A 24,380-nucleotide genomic window follows, 5' to 3' on the forward strand; every position below is an offset into this window, starting at 1 on the left:
AGACAAGAGCAATAGAGTTATTGAAATATATTGTATAGAAAAAACATACAGACAAGTAGAAATTGACATAGCAGATCCTAGAAAGCCAGATCCCAAAATGACATGGGAAAGCTGAAATCCAAACTCTATTATACCACATACTCCACGAAAGAGGTAGCCAGGCTTAATAAGGAGAGTTGGGAGAAAGCGGTTGAAAAACATTTGGATCCCTAGATTCTCTCGTCTACTTCATGAGGCTGGTCAATTACTCCTCTGTGTGGAGTAACTTCAGTCATGGTTAACTCTTTGTGACCCCATGGACTGTAGCCTTCCAGGCTCCTCTCTCCATGGTATTCTCCAGGCAAGAATACTGGGGTGGATTACCATGCTCTCCTCCAGGGGATCTTCGCAACCCAGGGATCAAACCCCTGTCTCTTAGGTCTCCTGCATTGGCAGGCAGGTTCTTTACCACTAGCACCACCTGGAAAGCCCCACTTGCTTCTCTACCATCCCTGCAAAAGAGACTGAAGTTTTGGTTCCTGAAAAGGGTTAAAACAGAGTTGCTGGACAACCAGCTAAGAGTGAGAACTCGACCTGAAACCGAGGGATTCTTTGACCATATGCACCCTAAGTGCTGAATGCAGAGACCCAGCTCTTATCCCCACAAAACTTCCACCCAGGCAATAAGTTAGGAGACTCTTCCCTGAGGCCTCTCACCAGCTCCACAAGAAAAACCTAAAGACACTGACTTAGGCTGGGGGGTGGGGGTTGGGGGTAGGGAATAAGAAAGGTCCCATCCAGATAACCCTTCAGTAAAGCTCCAAGCCCATAAGCCCTAGTGGTGAGCTCAGACAGAGTTCAAGTCATTCTTTTAGATCCTCACATTTAAGAGCAGACAGCCAAGGACTACCAAATATTCAGGGAACTCGAACCAGAACAGCAGTTTTGAAAATTTTTTTCCTTCCTGTACAGCCTATTTTCTCCAAATAGCTGTTTTCTGTGTGTCTGTTTTAAGTCTCCATAATTAATATCCCTAGAGCAATAAGAAAATATATTGCATCTATGAGATAAGAACAGAATACTGTATATATACATGAAACATTCAAATAACAATGCCCCAAACAAGTCCCCATAACAGGATTGGGAAATAAAGTTGAGATAATCTCTGAGAAAGGCAAGCAAAGTAACAGATACAGGAAACAAAACGAGAATGACAGCGCGCCCAGGACGCCGGAGCACCTCCTCATGGCGGCCGCGCCTCCATGGCGGCCGCACCACTGTGTGGTGTTTAGCGGGAAGGCGTGTGGGAAAGGGCGACAGAGGCCTGGGGGGCGACAGAGGCCTGGGGGGCGACAGGGCGGCCGCTGTGGGCCGCACTCTCCAGCGGCATCAGCGACCCAGAGTGTCCCGTCAGTGTTGGCCTGAGGAAGAGGCGGTGGCGGCGGTTGGCGACGACCCAGCGTGTTTGAACCAGGACCGGGCCGAGGAGCGCTCTCCGTCCACAGAAATGAGTCGTCAGACAGCAACAGCGTTACCTACTGGAACCTCCCAGACTGGCACAACTTCGTGCAACAGTGAATGGGCGAGTCTCTTTCAGTGTCCGATCTGCTTTGACTATGTGTTACCACCCATTCTTCAGTGTCACAGTGGCCATCTTGTTTGGAGCAACTGTCGCCCAAAGATCTCCCGTTGTCCAACTTGCCGCGACCCATTGAGATCCATTCGCAACTTGGCTATGGAGAAAGTGGCCGATTCAGTCCTTTCCCCTTGTAAATATGCATCTTCTGGATGTGAAATAATTTTGACACACACAGAAAAAGCAGACCACGAAGAGTTCTGTGAGTTTAGGCCTTACTCCTGTCCGTGCCCTGGTGCTTCCTGTAAATGGCAAGGCTCTCTGGATGCTGTAATACCGCATCTGATGCATCAGCATGAATCCATCACAATCCTGCAGGGAGAGGACATAGTTTTCCTTGCAACAGGCATTAATCTTCCTGGTGCTGTTGACTGGGTGATGATGCAGTCCTGTTTTGGTTTTCACTTCATATTAGTTTTGGAGAAACAGGAAAAATATGTTGGTCACCAGCAATTCTTTGCGATTGTACAGCTGATAGGAACACGCAAACAGGCTGAAGACTTTGCTTATCGACTTGAGCTAAACGGTCCGAGGTGGCGGCTGACTTGGGAAGCCACGCCTCGATCTATTCACGAGGGAATTGCAACAGCCATTACGAATAGCGACTGCCTAGTCTTTGACACCAGAGTTGCACAGTTTTTTGCAGAAAATGGCAATTTAGGCATCAATGTAACTATTTCCATGTGTTGAAATGGCAATCAAACATTTTCTGGCCAGTGTTTAAAACCATCACATTCGATTTCAGAGAATAAGGCACCTATCTGCCTACCAATCAGAAATTTTTGGTAGGTGGAAGCTAGACACATGATGGTAAATAAAAGGAAAGGCCATTAAATAAATGTAATAACATGCAATATATTTAATGTCATAAATGTAATAACACTAATATATTTAAAAATAAGTCAACAGTAAGCCACTGGGGGGGGGGGGAAATATATATATATATATACACACACACCCAAGATGGGCATCTTTTATATTAAGAAAGGAAGCACTGTAAAATAATTCTGAATTTGTGTTTGTTGTAGATTGAGTATATTGTTGAAAAATACTGGGTTCTTGTTTTTTGTGTGCGTGTGTGTGTGTGTGTGTGTGCATGTTTGCATTTTTTTTCCTTTTAACTGAAAAGCCATGTTGAGTGGTCTTAGACCACTGCTTTTCCCCTATGTGAGTCAATAAATAGTCCTGCTGCTGTGTGTATATTTTTGTGTGTGTGTATTTGCTAATTTTTATTAATTCTAGTTTTTCATTAAATAAATTTGACTTTCTTTTCTGTAATTCACGGTTTTCCTCACTTTTTTTGTACCTTTTAAAGTTAGTGTCTTATTGATATGCATAATTGTTGATGGTAAAATTTATACATGTGTTTGATACATATTTTCCCCCATTAATCAGTTTATTAGAAATATTTTAAATTCAACTATTTTGTGAAGATATGGGTTTCAGAAAAGCAAAGGTAATATTGGAAGAACCATCAGGAGCTATTTAAAGCAGCTATAAAATGGCCTCCCTCTCTTCTCCAGTTGAGTCATACCTTCAAACTTATTCTTTATCAAGCTAGAGAGTACTGATTTTTTTTTAATACTGAGGAAAAAATATCAGGCTCCCCTCCCCCCACATATCTTGGACAAATCACATATGTTTAAAATTTGTTCTTGTATTTATTGGTTTTGCAAAAGAAGGCATCGTCTCACACAGTATATGTAATTAAAAGCAAATCATTGGTTTAAAAAAAGGCAATTTGCAAAAAAATGTTTTTGGTCTTTTATAATTCTCATTAAAAGAATATCTGGCCAATTAAAAAAAAAAGAATTACAGAACTAGTTCAGATGCTCTAACAGCCAAACAATAATAGAATTACAGAAAGAGGAAAAAAGAAAAAAAAAATATAGAGGATGTTGTACAGCAGAAACTAACACAACACTGTCAAGCAACTATACTTCAATAAAACTTGATTTTAAAAAAACGAGAGAGGAAAGACAAAGAATTAATTCACATAAATTTTCCAGAACTGAAAGACATGTTGCCTGATTGAAAAAGCCTGTCTAGACCCAGCACAATGCAGGAAAATAAACCCATACCAAGCAACCTGACCATGAATTTCAGAAGGCCAAGAACAAACAGAAGAGTTCACAAGCTTTCAACGAGGAAAAATAAACAGTCCAGTGCAAAGGATGACAGATCAGAAGGCTTCAGACTTCTCTAGACCAACAATGAAAGCAAGGAGGCAACAGAGCAGGAATAGAAGTGTCAATCGAAGTAAGGATACAATAAAGACATTTCCATCCCTGCACAGTTTTCAGAAATTGACCTCATAGGCATCCTTTCTCAAGGGGACATGGGCGATGATATAAAAAATAAGAAGGAGAAAATACGGGACACAAGAAGAAAGAGATCCAACACAGCAAAGACAACCTCCAGGATAAGAGTGAAGAGAGATCTCAAGATGACAGGTGTACTTCAGACATGGCATGGCCAGGGCAGAGTGCAGCAGCAGCTCAGGTTCAGACACGGCATGGCCAGGGCAGAGTGGAGCAGCAGCTCGGGTTCAGACATGGCATGGCCAGGGCAGAGTGGAGCAGCAGCTCAGGTTCAGACACGGCATGGCCAGTGCAGAGTGGAGCAGCAACTCAGGTCACAGGGGTGTGGACTGCAGTCAACACAAGATGCTTCCTGCTACTAGACCCTCTTTCTAACTAAAGGAGAGAATTCCCAGGTGAGCTGGCCCAGATTCTCACCTGGGCTTACTTATCTCAGTGCGCTGATGAAGTGCCTATTCTCTACTCCCCTCCATACCCACAAAAGTATTCTGCTTGGACCTACTTCTGAGAGCAGGAGCAAAGCCATGGCGGGCTTCAAATCAAAAATAAGCAGCAGTCACAGAGCAATTAAGCTGGGCTACAACTACTGGGCCCGTGCACCTAGAGTCCACGCCCCACAACAAGAGAAGTCACCATGATGAGAAGCCCACACACCGCAACTAGAGAGTAGAGCCCGCTCGCCACAACAAGAAAGCCTGCACACAGCAGCAAACACCCAGCACAGCCAAAAAGTAATAGAGAGCAGACTTGTGGACACAGTAGGGGAATGAGAGGGTGGGACAAATGGACAAGTAGCACAGGAACATATGCATTACTATATATAAAATAGATAGTCAAGGGGGATTTTGCTGCATGACTCAGGGAGCTCAAACAGGTGCTCTGTGACAACCTAGACAGGTAGGATGGGGTGGGAGGTGGGAGGGAGGTTTAAGAGGGAGGGGATATATGTATACCTATGGCTGATTCATGTTGATATATAGCAGAAACCAACACAATATTATAAAGTAATTATCCTTCGATAAAAAAATAAATTACAAAAAAAAGCAGTAGTCTACTCCCCTAACTTAGCTTATTATTCAGCAACTAGTCCGAACTACAGTCCTGGCAAATGCTACACGACCCGCTTACAATCTTGCCCTCTGACAACCCCAGAAGGGGCTCCAGTGAATTCATCAGACTGTGACCCAGAAACTGGTTATCTTTTCAAAGCTTTTCCAGAGGTAACATTACCCTTTCCCTTCACAAGTAGGGGTGGGCTTGCTACTCAGCTCTTTAAAACTATATGTTATTTATGAATATGTACAGGAGGTGGGAAAAACTATAAAGAGAAGCAAGGGAATAATTAACACAAATGCAAGGGAGAAAGCCGATCTCAACCAGGGAGGAACAGACAGAGACATTTTTTTTTAATTTAAATTTATTTATTTTAATTGGAGGCTAATTACTTTACAATATTGTATTGGTTTTGCCATACATCAACATGAATCCACCACGGGTGTACACGTGTTCCCCATCCTGAACCCCCCTCACACCTCCCTCCCCATCCCATCCCTCTGGGTCATCCCAGTGCACCAGCCCCAAGCATCCTGTATCCTGCATCGAACCTGGACTGGCAATTTGTTTCATACATGATATTATACATGTTTCAATGCCATTCTCCCAAATCATTCCACCCTCTCCCTCTCCCACAGAGTCCAAAAGACTGTTCTATACATCTGTGTCTCTTTTGCTATCTCGCATACAGGGTTATCATTACCATCTTTCTAAATTCCATATATATGTGTTAGTATACTGTATTGGTGTTTTTCTTTCTGGCTTACTTCACTCTGTATAATAGGCTCCAGTTTCATCCACCTCATTAGAACTGATTCAAATGTATTCTTTTTAATGGCTGAGTAATACTCCATTGGGTATATGTACCACAGCTTTCTTATCCATTCATCTGCTGATGGACATCTAGGTTGCTTCCATGTCCTGGCTATTATAAACAGTGCTGCAGTGAACATTGGGGTACACGTGTCTCTTTCACTTCTGGTTTCCTCAGTGTGTATGCCCAGCAGTGGGATTGCTGGGTCACAGGCAGTTCTATTTCCAGTTTTTTAAGGAATCTCCACACTGTTCTCCATAGTGGCTGTACTAGTTTGCATTCCCACCAACAGTGTAAGAGGGTTCCCTTTTCTCTACACCCTCTCCAGCATTTATTGCTTGTAGACTTTTGGATCACAGCCATTCTGACTGGCGTGAAATGGTACCTCATTGTGGTTTTGATTTGCATTTCTCCACACAGAGACTTCTAATGTGCCAGTAATATTTGTTACTCAATCTTGATAGGTAGATATCCACATACATCACCTTTTGTTTATTTTTCAATATACATATATGTATTAGAATATTCTTCTTTATGGTGATACATTCTATAATATTTTAAGTGGTAAGTGAATTCTATTTAAATCAGTGATATTGTTTTAGTATATTAAAACACTAAAGAGACCCAAAATTTTTATTAAAATTTTTATGCTTGTAAATGTGAAATGTTATATGAAATGGGCAAACTCTATGTCTCTCACCCAAGCTAACAGAATAAGAATTAGAGAATACAAATAATGCTATAATTTTTAAAGTTGAATCCATAATTTAAAATATTCCTACAAAGAAACTTCAGGCCTAAATATTTTACCAGTGAATTCCACCAAACATTTATGAAAGGAAATAATTCCAGTCTTACACAATCTCTTCTAAAGAATGGAAAAAGAGGTACCTTGAAGGAGTAATATCATATGACATCCCTTATATGTGGAATCTAAAAAAAGATACAAAAATTTCCAACCATTATCACTGCTTCTATTCAAGATTAAACTGGAGTTCCTAACCAATATACAAGAGGAGAAAAATAAGATGGTAAAGAAATCCATAAAACAAAGTATTCACAGGTGATAAAGATTTTGCACTTAGAAAAAAACAGAAGCTTTTACGATAAATTATTAAAATTAACAAAAGAAAAAGTAAGATTACTAGGTATAAAATTCATGTGCAGAAAATGACTAGAAACAATTTCTTAAAAGATACCAATTCAAAACAGCATCAAGAAAACTCAATATCCTAAGAATAAATATAGTAAAAATATATAAGGCCTCTATATAGAAAACTGTAAAATAGCATTCAAATAAGTTGGAATAATAATAAATAATAATTAAAAATGCCATCTTTACAGACCAGAAGACCCACCATTGTAAAGACATCAATTATTCCCAAAAAGCCAATAATAAAACAATCTTAAAGAAGAACAAGGTGTAAGAACCAAGAGAATCAGATAGCAAGAGTTACTATGCTGCTAAGTCACTTCAGTCGTGTCCAACTCTGTGCGACCCCATAGACGGCAGCCCACCAGGCTCCCCCGTCCCTGGGATTCTCCAGGCAAGAACACTGGAGTGGGTTGCCATTTCCTTCTCCAATGCATGAAAGTGAAAAGTGAAAGTGAAGTCGCTCAGTCGTGTCTGACCCTCAGTGACCCCATGGACTGCAGCCTTCCAGGCTCCTTGGTCCATGGGATTGTCCAGACAAGAGTACTTGGGTGGGGTTCCATAAAGTACAATAATTAAGACAGTGTTGCATTAGCTCAAGGATACACAAAACAGAATAAAAGCTTCAAAGTAGACCACACACATACAGACATTTTTACAAAAATGGCACCACAGAGCAGTGGGAAAAGGATGGTCTCTGATAAACTAGGCTAAGTACTTAGATGTCCATATGGACAAATGAAATTTGACTCCTATGTCATATCACAAACAAAATGAATCAATTCTAGGTGACTCAAGATCTGAAAACAAAATACTAAAACTTTCTGAAAATAAAATGGAGAATAAAAAAGCACCAGCTATAAATGCAGCACTGGTTTCGTAATCTATGGGACCCCTTAAAATCATAAACAGCAACAACAGAGCATTAAATCAAGTGTGGGGCTCTAATGAGCACGGGCCCCACGTGTCTGCACAGATCACATGCCGATGAAGCTGGCCCTCCAAGAAGCTAAAAGACTAGTAAACTGGACGACATAAAAACTAAGGACTCTAGTTCATTGAATGACACTCTTCTTTTTCAACTGCTCCATACCCTTTTATTACAACCCTGTCCCCATGTTCCAGAATGAATAGCTATTTAACATACACACCACTGAATATTCATTGGAAGGCTTGATGCTGAAGCTGAAGCCACCGGATGCAAAGAGCCGACTCATTGGAAAAGACCCTGATGCTGGGAAGGATTCAAGGGAGGAGAAGAAGTGGATGACAGAAGATGAGATGGTTGGATGGCATCACCGACTCAAAGGACATGAGTTTGAGCAAATTCCGAGAGATGATGAAGGTCAGGGAGGCCTGGTGTGCTGTGGTCCATGGGGTCTCAAAGAGTCAGACACAACACACACCACTCCTAAAATTGATCTTAACATTCCCATTTCTTTCTCAGTATATTAAAACAAAAGGGGGGAAAAAAGCTTTGAAAAAAATCACCAGGTTTAGTACACCCCAGGAAGAGCAACTTAACTAAACAACAGGAAACAAAACATGTCAGGAATCTGACCCTATACACAAAGTAGCAGGTGAGATTCCAGAGAGGAAAGAATGACTCCCAGCAGAACATACATAGATTCCTTCTAAACAACACTCTTGAGAGTGAAAATGCTAACCAGAAAAGTGGGAGAAGGTATTTGCATCACATACATCTGACAAAGACTCATATTCAGAATACATAAAGAAGTCCTACAAATCTATAAGAAAAAGGAGACAATCTTTCTTAGAGACAAATAGTAAAAGAGGTGCTGAACCACATTAGTAATCAGCAAAATTAGAACAAAAATCATGCAGCCACTAAAACACTCACTAGAATAGTTAAAATTTAAAGGATTGACAACATCAACACCAACTGTCGGCAACTCCAAATCTTTCTTATCCTGTTGTTTTTCCCCGTAGCACTTATTACTTTAACACCTTGTTGGTGGTTTAGTCACTAAGTTGTGTTCGACTCTTGCGACCCCATGGACTGTGTAGCCCACTAAGTTCCTCTGTCCATGGGATTTTAAAGGCAAGAATACTGGAGCGGGTAGACATTTCCTTTTCCAGGGGATCTTTCTGACGCAGGGATTGAACCCGGGTCTCCTGCACTGCAGGCAGATTCTCCACCAACTGAGCTACCAGGGAAGCCCTAACACCTTCTTACATACATATAAAAAAGGATTGACTGATTCTCAGTAAGCCTGTGACCCAACTAAGTCAAGGAAAGTGAACTATGGGACTTTCTGGAATTATGGAAAAAGATCTGTTCTTTTGATAAGTTTGCTGTGTTGGAGCTGCTGTTGGTCATTTGGGTATTATCTAATACAGAGGAAAGCACAGCTAAGAGATGAAGGCATATTTTTAAATATGCTCTTTCAGCACGTGCATCTGATTTAGCTACACCTGAAGGCACAGCCCTGGACTTTTAATTAGGTAAGTCCATCAGTTTCCTTTATTGCTTAAATAATGAGTTTCTGTACCCACAACTGAAAGGAGATTCATCACTGCCATGAGATGGTAACAACAACAAAAAAATGGTAGACTGAAAAATAGTGCATTAATCATTCAAAATTATGTTTATGAATAATTTATGACAATGGCACCAGTTTACGGAATGTCACACGAAAAACGCAGGATACTGAAATATTATACAGTACACTGATTTTGGAAAAACTTCATATTTTTATTCAAATAGAATAAAAATTCAAAAATTTAAGAGACCATCTTTAGAAAATTATTTTTTCCTCTTTTTTTCACACTTCTGTATTTTCCAAAGTTCCTTTAATATATTTAAAGTTTTTATTGATATAATTGACATACCATAAAATATTCACCCTTTTCAACTGTACAGTTTAATGATTTTTAGTATATTCACAAAATTGTGTACTATCTAACAGCACAACATTTTCATCACTCCAACAAAAAAGCCTTGCCATCGGCAGTCACTTCCTGTTCTCCCAAACTGCCAGCCTTAGCAATGACTAATTTATTGTCTATTTCTATGGATTTGTCTATTCTGAACATTTCAAATGGAATCATAAAGTATGTGGACTTTTGTGTCTGCTTCTTTCACTAAGCATGTTTTCAAGGGTCATCCATGTTGTAACATGAATTAGTAACTTCATTCCTGTTTATGGCTGAATAATATTCCAACATATGGGTTTATCACATTTGGTTATCCATTCATCCACTAACTGACATTTGCGTTGTTTCCACTTTGGGGCTATGATAAAAAAAAAAGTTGCTATGAACATTCATGTACCAATTTTCATGGGGATATACATCTCCAGTTCTGTTGGGGAAATACCTAGGAGTAGATAGATGGTTGAGTGCATTACTTTTATAATTTTTTAAAAAGCAAAGGGAATTGCTTCTTAATGGAAAATGTTGAATGTCAGTGACACCAAGGTTAGGGTCACACAAATTCCTTCTCTTGCCAGAGACAACAAGGTACTACTGCAGAGAAGATAACCACAGACAGAGAAGAACAATGACTACTCCTACTTGACAAAGTCTCTACCAGGCATTTATGATAGCAAGATTTAATTATAATAATCATAATAATCAAGATTCCAGGGCTGACGCACTAATAAAATGAGCCTCTAAGCTGCCTAAAATTCCTGTACTTACTGACCAGGCTAAAAATAAAGACAATATTTCCAAGACTCTCCTGGGGGTCCAGTAGTTAAGAATCCACTTTGCAATGCAGGGGACATAGGTTCAATTCCTATTCTGAGAATGAAGATCCCACATGTCACAGCAACTAACTGAACTAGCTACAACTACTGAAACGGCCACAGCGGCTGAACCCACACACCACAACTAGAGAGCCATGTGCCGCAGCTACTGAAGTCCACATGCCACAGCTAGAGGGTCCGTACCCTGCAATGAAAGACCTGCATGACGTAACAAAGATCCTGTGTGCCACAGCTAAGACCCAGTGCTGCCAAATAAGTAAATAAATAGAGTGATTCTTTAAAAAAAGAAAACACTATTTTCATATATATGCTTTTCATAGTTTTCCGGTTTTCACCAGATTTTATCACTGGAGTGATAGCACCTTTCACAAACTCAACCAGCATAATTTAAACATTTAATGCACCAATGCAAAAAACTGTAGAACTAGGCAAGGCCGATCACTAAGATGGCCTTCCTTCTGCTTTCAGGAAAAATAGTCAAACCATGGGATAAGCAAACTGCTTAAAAATATTAACATCAGAGTCAAACTCCTAGCCAAATAGTCATCTTATTCTTCCCATCATCTTAATGTCTTTGGGTGGATTTTCCTGCACACCACATGCATTTGTTCCATAATCCACCTGGCCAAGAAAAGATAAAGTATTTTATATCACATGAAAACAATGCTAAAGCAGTATTTCTAATAAACTTGAAACTCTATATTACATGCTTTGCATGTTAAAAATTTCTTATTGCTCCAACAGTAATCCAGTATCAATCTAGTGGCTAAGAAAAAAAGTAGAACACTCTTATGTCACAATTTATGGTACAAAGAGTGAATTTTTAGGATATCTATCTTCAAATTCCATCTCAGCCACTAGACAAATTACTTAAACTTTCTGAATCTCAATTTCCCAATAAAATGTGCCTAAAAACAATAAAATGTGCCTAAATGGGCTTTCCAGGTGTCTCAGTGGTAAAGAATCTGCCTGCCAAGACACAGGAGAAACAGATTTGACACCTGGGTCAGGAAGATCCCCTGGAGGAGGAAACGGCAACCCACTCCAGTATCCTTGCCTGGAGAACCCCCTGGACAGAGGAGCCTTGGAGGGCTACAGTCCATGGGGTCACAAAGAGTCAGACATGACTAAGCACACACGCAAAGACAATATACTTCTAGAATTGCTACGAGAGATAAAACCAACAGTTTGGCATAAAACACATACTTATGAATAATAACTGCTACTATTCTTATTATTAATTATATCATTAATATTAAAGTGCTTATACTATGGTTACCTTTAGATGACTGGTAAAATACAAGGGAAAAATCTGCTGTTCTGGAAGGCAAATATTGATCCTGCTCTTATTCTCACCCCAATGTGAAAATAAAGGGATGTTACCATAAGACTTGGTGTAGAAAATCAAAAAGTCCAAGTGCTTGTGTTAGAAATAAAAATGGTCTAGTCATTTTGGTTCATAATCCACACCTATGATTATTTCAAAATTAATATATCCCCTTTCATGTATCAACAGGAAAAACCCATTTTAATAAAAGATTTAAATTGTTTTATTCTATGGCATGTTGCTGCTGCTGCTGCTGCTGCTAAAGTCGTGTCCAACTCTGTGCAACCCCATGGACTGCAGCCTACCAGGCTTCTCCATCCATGGGATTCTCCAGGCAAGAACACTGGAGTGGGTTGCCATTTCCTTCTCCAATGCATGAAAGTGGAAATTGAAAGTGGAGTCGCTCAGTCGTGTCCAACTCTGTGCGACCCCATAGACGGCAGCCCAACAGGCTCCCCCGTCCCTGGGATTCTCCAGGCAAGAATACTGGAGTGGGTTGCCATTTCCAAATCTCTCGAGTTCTCTAAATAACCACTTAGTCAAGTTTCTAACAATGTCTACATCATAATGCTGTATCATACGATGAGAATAATTCTGAGACATTGTTATTTCTTAATTCAACAAAAATACTCTATTAGTTCCATCTAATAGAGTCTAATTAGCTAAGTGAGAATTTAAATCCCAGGAAAGGAGCCATTATGCCCCATATTCTCTGAAATGTAAAACCCTAGATTTAAAGAGACACAAATCTAAAATATATAGGAATGGTGCCTCTGCAAGTTCACAAGTTGAATCACTGGCTTGTGGACATATTTTTCTTAAAAGACATAAAAGCCAGTCCTTTCATCAGTCAAGCAAAGTCAAATTCTAAATGATGATCAGTCCCTGGTGATTACCAACCCGTGATACTGTGCCGACCTGACCTTCCTTTCTCTCCTAACACTGGCTCCATCACCCACTTACACTTTCCCACACATCCAAATCCATGCATTTACCACTCTGGGTTTTTAACTTCTGGAACAAACAATACTAATGGGAAGACGAAAACAATAGTTGACAAGAGAAAAATCAAGATCAAAACATTTCACCATTAAAAGGGAAAATAATACCTTTTTTACTGAATACCAGTGAATCAACCAGAATCCACGGAAAAATATCAAATACTTATAACACATGAAACTTCTTGTAGATACACATGCATATACAGATAGATATGTACTATATAGTATGTCTATATATGTACATGTATATTTCTGTATCTCTACCCTTCTCCAGCAATTTCAGACAAGTACCTAGCTCTGGAGAAAACCCTCTATGGAATGACATTTTTGCTTCTTGTATGGAGTATTACATCATTATAATAATAAAGCAGTATTCTGTTTAATTAGGTCAAAACCTGCTTCAGTAAACACCATGAATAATAATTTTGGGATAACAGTGATACAATAAAAGGAGAGGAAGCAAACAGTATTTTCTTTTAAATAACAAACATAAGAATGTAATTTAAGCCATTATATTATCTGAAGCTAATCAAACCCTGAAACTTGTTTTACATAAATAGACACATCTTAATTTAGAATTAAAAAAAAAGAAAAACTCTAGGAAGTGTCACTTTACACGCAAAATGTGAGAAGGTAAAGGAACAAAAAGGCAACTTTCACATGCACCTAAAAAGCTGCATTCCATCAAAACACATCACTGTGCCTATATTTACCATACCTGAACATACTGTTCTGCCGTGCTGCATGTTAATAAAAAATACAAAACAAAAATGGGGAAGTATTAGCAGAATAAAACATAAAACTCTTGCATGGAGAATTTAAAAAACCGATTCATAAGCTTTTATATCTAGTATCTAACATGGATTAGTAATTTAACATTTTGTTTTTAACAAACCATGCATCTCTTGGTTTTGAATGGATTAACCCCCTGACACAATTTAATTTTTAAAATATTTTATCGTTTTCAGATTTCAGAGTAAGTTATAAGATCCTGGAGACAAGAGTCTCCTTCTTTTAAGTCAACTGCATAATTCACTTATTAGAGCAACACACAGCGTAAGGAAGCAGAGGCATGACTTCCAGGTTGTGTCTCTGCTGCTGTTTTAAAAATAAAGATTTCAGACATTATTTAGCACTAGGCAAAAACAACCATTTTCAAAGGGGAATACTACTTCAAATTTAGAACAATAAAACTAAGTCTGTAACATCAGATATGTATTGGAGTGGCCCAAAAATTCATTCAGGTTTTCCCATTCTATCTTATGGAAAACCCAAGCAAACTTTTGGGCCAAACCAAAAATACACACTTAACTGAAAAATATAGGAAACGGTCTGAGTTGTTCATCGTTCTTGAAGGGATAGGCTGCAGGGGTAGGCTTCCGTTTAAAATTTCTCAATACAAATATTCGAAAATATCATGACTACTGATGTAGCTTCACTAACACTCCAGTCCCACATGGCAGCAGGGCTAACCCCACTGCGCACTTACTTCTCTTCTGAGACACAGCCTGCAGGCACGCCGTCACAATGTCACAGTTTCTCTGTACTTTGTGCACGAGCCTATCTTTCTGCTTCAGCTGCCGAAGTAGCTTTGCTGATTGAATGCCAATCCTGTACTTCAGTTCTCGAAGGATCGTCTCCAGTTCATTCATGTCTATCAGCAAAAAGGAAAAGAGAGCAATAAATACTCTGAGAGGAATACAAATTCCAAAATGATACTGATCATAAGATAAATCTCTGGAACATCCTTTAAACCAAGTAATCCTGAATTTTCACCCAGAATTACATACACATATTCAGCTGATTCTGATGAAGTAAGTCACTCATCTATTTCCTGCCCTGTCCATGTAAATACTGTAAAATAAACTGTATTCTTGAGGCTACCTGTAACATGTAAGCAAAGAATCTTAAGATATCCAGCTCTGATTGCAAATTTATGTTTCATTGACTCAAAATTGTATCATTAAAGTGCTCAGACGGTAAACTTGCAAGAAAAGAGAAGTTTTTAGTCTGTTAAATCAATGATAAACCTAACAGCTGATAACAACTTTTTAAAGTACTCAGCTTTGTAAATGATCAGGTAAAAGTAGGTAATACTACATTTTCTAATGTAGATACACGCAGTGATGACCATCTTGTTTCAAATACACAGTCTTCCAAGAGCTTGATTATTGGGATAATACTTCATCTCCAAATATGGTAGAAAATAAATTTCCTTCAATCAGATAAAAGATAGTTCACATCCATAAAACTAATACTCTCAACATCAGTTTTTCTACAAAAGAAAAAAGACTTGAGAATCAGAAGCGATCACAACATTTACGTGAATAATCATTACAATTTGGGAGTTTCATTAGTTATACTTAATGTTATCATTAGTCACCATACTGTGACCTGCCAGGTGAGCAAAGCCTTCTACTTGGCGTGGCATTGGCGAGGCCCTCATTAGAGGTCCTGTGTGCGGTTTGGATCTACTCATTCTGAAAGAGATTTAGAGAAACTAGAGAGGATCAGAGAGAACAAAAGAAATGTTCAAAAGTAAGAAAAATACTCCAGAGATCAAAGGAAGTGAACTTTGGGGGTCTGAGTAACACAAGTGGAGGGGGGTATTTGCTTTAACAGCTGTCATACTCAGTTGACCTCATTATGAAAAATGCATTTGACCCTGAGTTAAAAAGAACTGCCTTGGGATTAATCAACTATCTGTCTGATCTTAGACAAGGCTGTGCTCCAGGTCTCAAATTATACAAGATTATTCTGGGAAACAAATGTGAATAGCATTTATAAACATTAATATAAAGAGCAATAAAGAATAAGGAATTGCTATGAAGAAGAGAACAAAAGCCCATTATTTCTCTCACCTTGAGTTCAAATGTGAGATATAATGAGAAGAACACACTTAGGTTAATTGAAAATACTTGGGTTCTGAGGATGATTAAATATGGAATCAAGCAACAGGAAAACACCACAGACTCTTTAAATCTACATTCCTTCAAATAGAGCAAATTTGAATGTTTAAAGTAGCTCCTTCTAGAAACAAAAGAGGTAGGAATATCATCATCTTGCATTTAAATTACACTTTCCTTCCACAAAAGAGTCATTTTCAGTGACTCTTAAGGTACCTAGAGCTCTATGATTTTTTTTGAATAATATGCACTGTCCAGTATAGGAAAAATCCTCATAGTTGAATTTGAAAATGCGTTTTACAGCAACATCTGCTGGTATATAAATATCCGGAAGATAGAAATAAGGTCTCCTTTATCTTTATATGTCCCACAGCATCAGCCATAGCTCCTAACACAGTGTTAAATAAATGAGGAAAACTGAAGAGATCATCAACTGATCATCATCAATGATCATCATCTCCTCTTTAAGGAACTCCAGTGTATGTAATAATTAAAATAAGCATCCTCAACTTTATGGACATGAGTTTGAGCAAGCTCCGGGAGTTGGTAATAGACAGGGAAGTCTGGTGTGCTTCAGTCCATGGGGTCACAAAGAGTCAGACACAGCTAAGCGACTGAACATTTATTGAGCACTTCATACACATTAACTTACATAAGTGTCACTTCCTCGCTATAAAGCAGTAGTATTTTCTTTTGTTGTAGTGGCTTTACAATATTTGTATTAGATTAAGATATACAGCAAAGCGATCCAGTTATATTTTTTTAGATTCTTTTCCACTAGAGGTTATTACAAGATATAGTTCCCTATGCCATATAGTAAATCTTTGTTGCTTATCTATTTTACATATAGAAGTGTGTATCTGTTAATCCCATACTGCTAATTTATCCATTCCCCCTGGCTTTCCCCTTTGATAATCATAAATTTGTTTTCTATGTCTGTGAGCCTGTTGCTATTTTGTAAATAAATTCATTTGTATTATTTGTTAGATTCCACATATAAGTGATAGTATATATTTGTTTTTCTCTGCCTGACTTATGAAGCAGCAGCATTATTATCCCTATTTGTAGGTAAGGAAAATGAGACTCAGAGAGGTTAAAGAGCTTGCTAGTAAGGAACAGCGAGCGGCAGGATGTTAACTCAAGCTGACTCCAAAGTTCACGCCCTTAATGAAAACACTGAGAAGAGCACCTGGATTTCCTGAGAAACCATTATGGTGCCTCACATAAATAAATGACCCACACATGCTAAATATCTAAATAGGTGCCATAGCAAAATCCCTAATAGAGGGAAAAGAGAATTAACACACAGGTTATCTACTTTATAAGAGAGTCTTAACTGTTTTATGTCAGGAAAGATATTTTTTGATCCTGAAAAAAATCAAATAACCTAATAAGATGTAAAATTATTTTAGCAGACAGCAGTTTCCATCACTTGATTCCTCAATCTTAGCACTCTGATGATGTTTATTGATAAAGGTGTGTATCTGTGTGTGTAGGATTGGCATAACATGGCATCATGCTCTTCCTTAGAGAGTCGACTACAAAGAAAGAGGAGATTAGCAGGGAGCTTAAGACTGAGACCTGGGCAAAACTGGCGCTTATAGGTTTTAGGAATGAGTAGGAGAGTGGTCACTCATTGTGATTTGTATTTCCAAAACTGTGACCTCTTTCTTCCTTAAACTTTAGCTTGCCAAATTTCCTCTTCCAAAAGGAAATTACTAATCCACAAAATTCTCTCAGTAATGAAAAGTGCATAACCTTGTGAAAAAAACAAAAAGCCAAATCATAATTCTTCAAAACTGATTCGCTGTATTCTGAAAGAACTATTGCCCTACGGAACTTCTTGGCATAAACAGACACTCTGAGAACAGCCAAATAATTGTATAAAATTAAATGGCATGACTCCAGCTAAAGTCTCAGGCAGGGGGAGGAAGGTGGAAGCCATTTGTAACAATCAACTGGGGGAAAAAAATCTTCAGGGGAAGCCAAAAGAGGAAGCAAAAGCTGTTTACACAGATTTCAGAAAGCAGACAGATTTACTCCATTTCCAGTTTCTTTTCCCCTCTGGTACCAGCTAGACTGATCTTACAAATAGGAGACAGGAGACCACTCCATAGTATTCCTGTTCCTCCCTTTCCTGGTAATTTAGCACAAGGACATTAATTCAAGAAATGTTATGATAGCTTAGCATTTGTTTTCCACACCTCACTTCACTTTGTAAATTGAGGTCTGGATATATCTATACAAAAAGATAACTGTAAGTAAGTGTAAGTGCCTGAAAGGCAAGTTGAGGGGGAAAAAATAATCTCAATTAGGACAAGACAGCAGCATCAGAGCCTGATAACAAAAGAAACACCAAACTAACCTCTGCCCCCAAAAGTCAAAGGCCATTTTCTGATCGACCTCTTCAACTGAAGGTTCCAGCAGTTAAATGCTATGATAACGACATTGCTCTAGGGCCCTCCACTAACCCACCACCCAAGGGGGGAAAAAATCCATCTATTGAGCTTCTTGAAATCAGGCGTTTTAAGCAATGGATTTCACACGTTCTGCTTAGAAATTGCATTATTGAATTATTCTGCCTCACTAAATACTATTCAAGTACGTAGCCAAAGAAGGCGGATTAAAAAAAAAAAAAGTGGCTGCTTTTTTTTTCCCCCTTCTTAAACCAGCCCCAAGGGTCACCTCTATTCCGCCTGGGGCCCCTCTAGGTAATTTCAGATGGATAAATCAGAAACTCCAAACCCGTCTTAACAGCTGTTCTGATGAAATTAGAACCTGGACTGCCTCTCGCCTCCGGCCTCTGCAAACACAAGGAGGATGGGGAAGGGGTCGGGGAGTGGGGGAGACCCGTGGCTACCATTCCAACAAGTGATGCTTCACTCGCCGACTCGAGAGGGAATGGGGGGACGTAAGAACTAAGACTAGTTATGAATCCGTGACTCTGTGGACAGCCGCGACAGATCAAAGGAGACGCCCTAAACACAGTATCTCCGGGCGTTCGGCCCATCAGCACAGGTGCGCACAGGTGAGCGCCGGCAGACCTGGAGGGGGCTCTGCACAAGGACGCTCCCCGGACACCCCCACCCGCCCCGGCCCTCACCTTTCTGCCGCAGGTACTGCATCTGGTGCCGCGGGCTCGGCCGCTCCTGCAGCTCCTGCAGTACGCGGGAGTCGCCGGCGCCGCCGCGGCCGCCCAGGAACACGTCGGAGCCGGAGGCCTCAGTGGAACTGTCGAGGCTGTCTCGGCGCCGCTGGCGGCCCCGGGGCCCTCGGCCCCCGCCGACCGCCTCCTCCTCCTCGGTGCAGCTGTACAGCTCGGTGAGCAGCCCGCTCACCAGGGACGCCGTGCGGCTGCCTCGTGGCTCGCCAGGCTCCGGGTCCTCCTCGCCCTCCCAGGAGTCCCGGGAGCCGCGCGCTCGCTCCGCCGGGGGAACTCCGCGCCCCGAGTCCTCCGGCCTCGCCTCGGGCTGCGGGCGCCCCGTCCGACCCCCACCGGCGGGCAGGACCTCCATGGCCCCCGGCCCGGCTCCCGCCGCTCCTCCCGCGGTGCCGCGCCAGCCAGTTCCGGGAGGAGGCGCGGCCTCGGCCCCGCAGCCGGTGTCCTGGGCCGGGCGCGGCGCCAGCGGGCTCCGGATCCCCCGGTGCCCGACCTCCCCGGGGCCGGCACCCGCGCCGCAGCTCCTCGGCCCCGGGCGGGGAGAGGGGGAGGGGGACGGCCACACCAGTGGATACCTGGGTTCACCTGCCGCAGGTGAGGCCCGCCTGAGCCCGGGAACACTGTCTAAAGAGAGCCAAGGAGCAGGATGTGGCCAGAACGTATCAGGATGAAGCCCTTAGCCCGGAGGGGGAAGGGCGCTCTGGCTGCTGCCGCCTTCACTTGCATGTAAGTGATTAACTCAAAAAGAGGGCAACTCTTGCATCCTATTCAGCCACCAGTAGGAAAAGGTGCCTGGGAGAGTTCCAAACACCCAGCAATAGGCCGAGGCCGGGAGCTCCCTCCTTCACATACTCCTTCTCAAAGCCAGCCCCTCTCACCTTCCCACCTGAGTCGGACACGACTGAGCGACTAAGCACAGCACAAAGGCGTTTCTTGGTTTAGATTCTGACACTAACCTTTCCGAAGATCTGGCATGTACTTGAGATTTAATAACGCTGTGAACTTTTTTCCTTCGGTGAAAGAATTAAGATTAATAAAGATTCTTTCACCTAGATTAAGGTCAACTAAATCTCTGGCACAAGACCTAACAGAATGGGGATTTAATAAATGTTACCAGAAGACAAAACTAATTGACGCAGCTGATTCTATCAGTAAAATAAAAAGTTTACACGATACCCTAGACCTCAATGGAAGAATTGGATGCCCCTCCACTGTAGATATTTTTGTGAATTATTAATTATTGTCAATGTTTTCGTGTGCCAGGGCCTGTTCTGCCTTCTTTGCATGAATCTTCCCATCTAATTCTCACTTTAACCCAATTAAGGAGTAAGCACATTTTGGGGGATGGGGAGCCCGCACTGGGCAGGATGTGGGATCTTAGTTCCGTGAACAGAGATCAAACCCTCACTGCCTGCTTTGGAAACCCAGAATCCTCACTACTGGACCACCAGGGAAATCCCCAGCTTGACATATAACATTATTTTAGTTTCAGGGATACAACATAATGATTTGACATTTGTACATGTTGCAAAATGATCACCACAGTAAGACTAGTTCATATATGTTACCATATAGTTAGAAGGGTAAGAACTATTTGTTCTTCCCCTCACTTTTCAGATGAGAGAGCTGCAGCACAGAGATGCTGAATAACTGGCCATTCACAGAGAGTCAAGTGAATTTTCCTTAAAACTTAAAGTGTCTGGCTTTCATTATGGATGAATACATATTTCGTTATGGATAAGTATGTATCTGTCTATCTCCTGATTCTACTATATTACCTCAGATGACACCACCCTTATGGCAGAAAGCAAAGAAGAACTAAAGAGCCTCTTGATGAAAGTGAAAGAGGAGAGTGAAAAAGTCGGCTTAAAACTCAACATTCAGAAAACTAAGATCATGGTATCCGGTTCCATCACTTCATGTCAAATAGATGGGGAAACAATGGAAACAGTGACAGACTTTATTGTCTTGGGCTCCAAAATCACTGCAGATGGTGACTGCAGCCATGAAATTAAAAGACGCTTGCTCCTTAGAAGAAAAGCTATGACCCACCTAGACAGCATATTAAAAAGCAGAGACATTACTTTGCCCTCAAAGATTCGTCTAGTCAAAGCTATGGTTTTTCCAGTAGTCGTGTATGGATATGAGAGTTGGACTACAAAGAAAGCTGAGTGCCGAAGAATTGATGCTTTTGAACTGTGGTATTGGAGAAGACTCTTGAGAGTCCCTTGGACTGCAAGGAGCTCCAACCGGTCCATCCTAAAGAAAATCAGTCCTGAATATTCATTGGAAGGACTGATGCTGAAGCTGAAACTCCAATACTTTGGTCACCTGATGCGAAGAACCAACTCATTGGAAAAGACCCTGAGGCTGGGAAAGATTGAAGGACGGAGGAGAAGGGGATGACAGAGGATGAGATGGTTGGATGGCATCACTGACTTGATGTACAAGGGTGTGAGCAAGCTCTGGGAGTTGGTGATGGACGGGGAGGCCTGGTATGCTGCAGTCCATGGGGTCACAAAGAGTCGGACACGACTGAGTGACTGAACTGAACTAATGCTGTTAAATACTTGCATATTTTTTAAAGGAACAACAATGTACCTGGTGAACATTGGGGGTGTTTCATGTTTGTTCAGTACACTTTTTACTTGCCAAGGCACTTGCATAATAGAGCCTGTAGAAACCCCATGTCCTTTGGACCACCACCAAGATATATGTAAACAGAGTGAGAGCAATAAGACTGTTTTAGAAACTGGAATTAATTATAAGGGAAGCAGAAGTTTTATAACTTTAATGTATCCAGAATTTAAAATTGCACTAGAAATAGTATTTTTTGGTTTTCTAACTGTATTAACTACTACTATATCCATTTAACTTTAAAATGTATACAATAGAAGGAATGGAATTATTTGTTATTTTGTTGTTATTTTTGTTTTTTGAGGGTTTTTTTTTTCCTGTTGTCTCCAGCATGGCATTTGAGTCCTGAAATTGTTCCTTCAGATGTCGAACATTGCAACAAGCAAGACTTAAGAAAGAGAAACACTGAAATTGAATTTCTTTCTTAGCTGATTTCCCAGCCTTTCCAAGCCCTTTCTCTCTATCTCCACCTAGTAAGAGAAGTGATCACTAGTAGTCTTCAGCACAGTTTCACATCCGGGGTATCACTATCAGGACCTATAAAGAAACTCAAAGTGGGCTGAAAGGGATGATGAAAGAGGCCAGGAACACAGTATGTCACTGATAGTCAACATTTCTAAATGAATCAGAACTTCAAAATCATCTCCTGTTCCTGAGGAGAGAAAACTGGCAAAATAAAAACTAACAAGGAAAGTAGATTCAAGCTCCTTGCTCTTGTTGGAATGATCTTGGCCCAGATATCCACGTGACTCTTCTCTCACCAGGTCAGGTCTCTGTTTGAATATCATCTTCTCCATGAATCCTTCCTAACTGCTCCATTTAAAATTGCAGCTCTCTACCCGTCAGTATTCCCTTCTTCCCCCTCTTTGTTCTCTTTTTTCCATAGCACTCACCACCTTCCAACATATTATAACATTGATGGATTAATTTTATTCTCTGTCTTCTGCTAGTAAATTATAAGCTCTTGAAAGCAGACAGTTTTGTCTCCTTTGTTCAGCCGTATGGCCACCACTTGGAACAGATGCCAGTGCACTATATGTACTCAATAAATAGGTGTTGAATTAATTAACTGAATGAATAACATGAAAACTAGAGAAAAGATCAACCAATGACCTCCTTTCCTAAAAAAAGTGAATTCCATTAAACAGAATCCTAGAAGAGGTGTTGATGAAAGCAGTCCATTTTTGTACCCCGCCTTTCTGCTTTCCCAGTGAGAGAAAGGCCTGCAATGAGTTCCCTAAAGGTCTGAAGTCAACTAATTGGATATGAGAGAGAACCACTGGCGAGATGGAATATGATTTCAAACTGATCATGACTAATTAATAGATTAAATTAAATTTACTATGGTTGACTATGTTACTAATAATAATTAGCATTTTAATTTGTTTGGAACTTTAGTTTTAATATTTAGATAATTATATTAATTACTTTTACCAGATATAAGGTCTAGTATTGCATTATATTTACAAGAAGCTTAGAAGCATTTTGAACTGTGGTGTTGGAGAAGACTCTTGAGAGTCCCTTAGACTGCAAGGAAATCCAACGAGTCCATCCTAAAGGACATCAGTCCTGGGTGTTCATTGGAAAGACTGATGCTGAAACTCCAATACTTTGGCCACCTCGTGCAAAGAGTTGACTCATTGGAAAAGACCCTGATGCTGGGAGGGATTGAGGGCAGGAGGAGAAGGGGATGACAGAGGATGAGATGGCTGGATGGCATCACCGACTCGATGGACATGAGTTTGGGTAAACTCCAGGAGTTGGTGATAGACAGGGAGGCCTGGCGTGCTGTGATTCATGGGGTCCCAAAGAGTCGGACACAACTGAGCAACTGAACTGAACTGAACTGAAGAAGCATCTATCTCAAAGTTGAGTGTAATTTACTATAATCTATAGAATGTAATTTATATAAATCTGTGTACAAGATACAGACTATGAACAGTTAAATTATTTCCAAACCTATATCATAGTCTTGCCAATAACCTTCTGTTCACCTGTCATTTAAAACTACCTTAACAAGGCTCTCAACATTTTTGATATCTTGATAATTTTTTTCAACATGTGCAAACACATAAAGACTAAATCGCTATGATGAAAATTATGATGATTCTTAGAATGGCTGATTTGTAGAATCTAGCAGTTAACCTTTTACTCTAATCCTTCAGGGATTACTCATTTTTGAGTCACAAGAGAAATGTACAGGGTCATTGCCAGGTTTCAGCTTCTCATGGAAGTTCACTCTTGCTCAAAATTAATTGCTGATTACAATTTATTTATATCCTTGGAGTGCAATACAATTTCTGTTTTCAATTTAATAACTATACATGAAGAATCATATTTTTCAATCCAAAAAGCTGAGATAAGAGATAAAAAGAGGATTTCATACTTTAAAAAGACACCAAGCCTTAGACAGACACCTTGGGAAATACATAGTAATACGTCAGATCAGATCACATCACATCAGTCACTCAGTCGTGTCCAACTTTTTGCGACCCCATGAATCGCAGCACGCCAGGCCTCCCTGTCCATCACCAACTCCCAGAGTTCACTCAGACTCACTTCTATCGAGTCAGTGATGCCATCCAGCCATCTCATCCTCTGTCGTCCCCTTCTCCTCCTGCCCCCAATCCCTCCCAGCATCAGAGTCTTTTCCAATGAGTCA

At 40.5% G+C, this 24,380-nt stretch overlaps 2 protein-coding genes and 1 long non-coding RNA gene across 8 annotated transcripts in view; 2 read left to right on the forward strand and 1 right to left on the reverse strand.

Annotated features, from left to right (window-relative positions):
* TBC1D30 (TBC1 domain family member 30) overlaps window positions 1–24,380 on the reverse strand; it is a 104,233-nt gene that overhangs the window by 66,869 nt on the left and 12,984 nt on the right. For 3 of the 5 annotated variants that reach the window (XM_070788573.1, XM_070788572.1, XM_070788571.1), the window contains exons 1-2: window positions 19,025–19,550; window positions 14,505–14,669 (exon numbers count right to left, since the gene is read on the reverse strand). In XM_070788573.1, coding sequence (XP_070644674.1) covers window positions 14,505–14,669; window positions 19,025–19,436 — 577 coding nt within the window. In that variant the 5' untranslated portion in view covers window positions 19,437–19,550. Of the gene's footprint in view, window positions 1–14,504; window positions 14,670–19,024; window positions 19,551–24,380 lie in introns of those variants that run through there. The other 2 variants (XM_070788575.1, XM_070788574.1) reach the window with 1 other exon arrangement.
* Window positions 1,343–2,527, forward strand: LOC109559268 (E3 ubiquitin-protein ligase SIAH1-like). The gene has a single exon (XM_019960879.2). The coding sequence runs from the start codon at window positions 1,487–1,489 to the stop codon at window positions 2,303–2,305; it is 819 nt and encodes a 272-aa protein (XP_019816438.2). The 5' UTR covers window positions 1,343–1,486; the 3' UTR covers window positions 2,306–2,527.
* Window positions 19,687–22,688, forward strand: LOC139182955 (uncharacterized). 2 transcript variants are annotated; one of them, XR_011566454.1, is made up of 2 exons: window positions 19,687–19,807; window positions 20,865–22,688. It is a non-coding gene; the product is annotated as an uncharacterized lncRNA (long non-coding RNA). The 2 variants fall into 2 exon arrangements; XR_011566455.1 differs by having other exon boundaries at window positions 19,692–19,807; window positions 20,699–22,688.

This window comes from Bos indicus, chromosome 5 (assembly GCF_029378745.1).
Source record: "Bos indicus isolate NIAB-ARS_2022 breed Sahiwal x Tharparkar chromosome 5, NIAB-ARS_B.indTharparkar_mat_pri_1.0, whole genome shotgun sequence".
Classification (NCBI taxonomy): Eukaryota; Metazoa; Chordata; class Mammalia; order Artiodactyla; family Bovidae; genus Bos; species Bos indicus.

Coding starts and splice junctions, on each gene's coding strand:
- LOC109559268 (XM_019960879.2), top strand. CDS start 1,487: ATGAGTCGTCAGACAGCAACAGCGTTACCTACTGGAACCTCCCAGACT.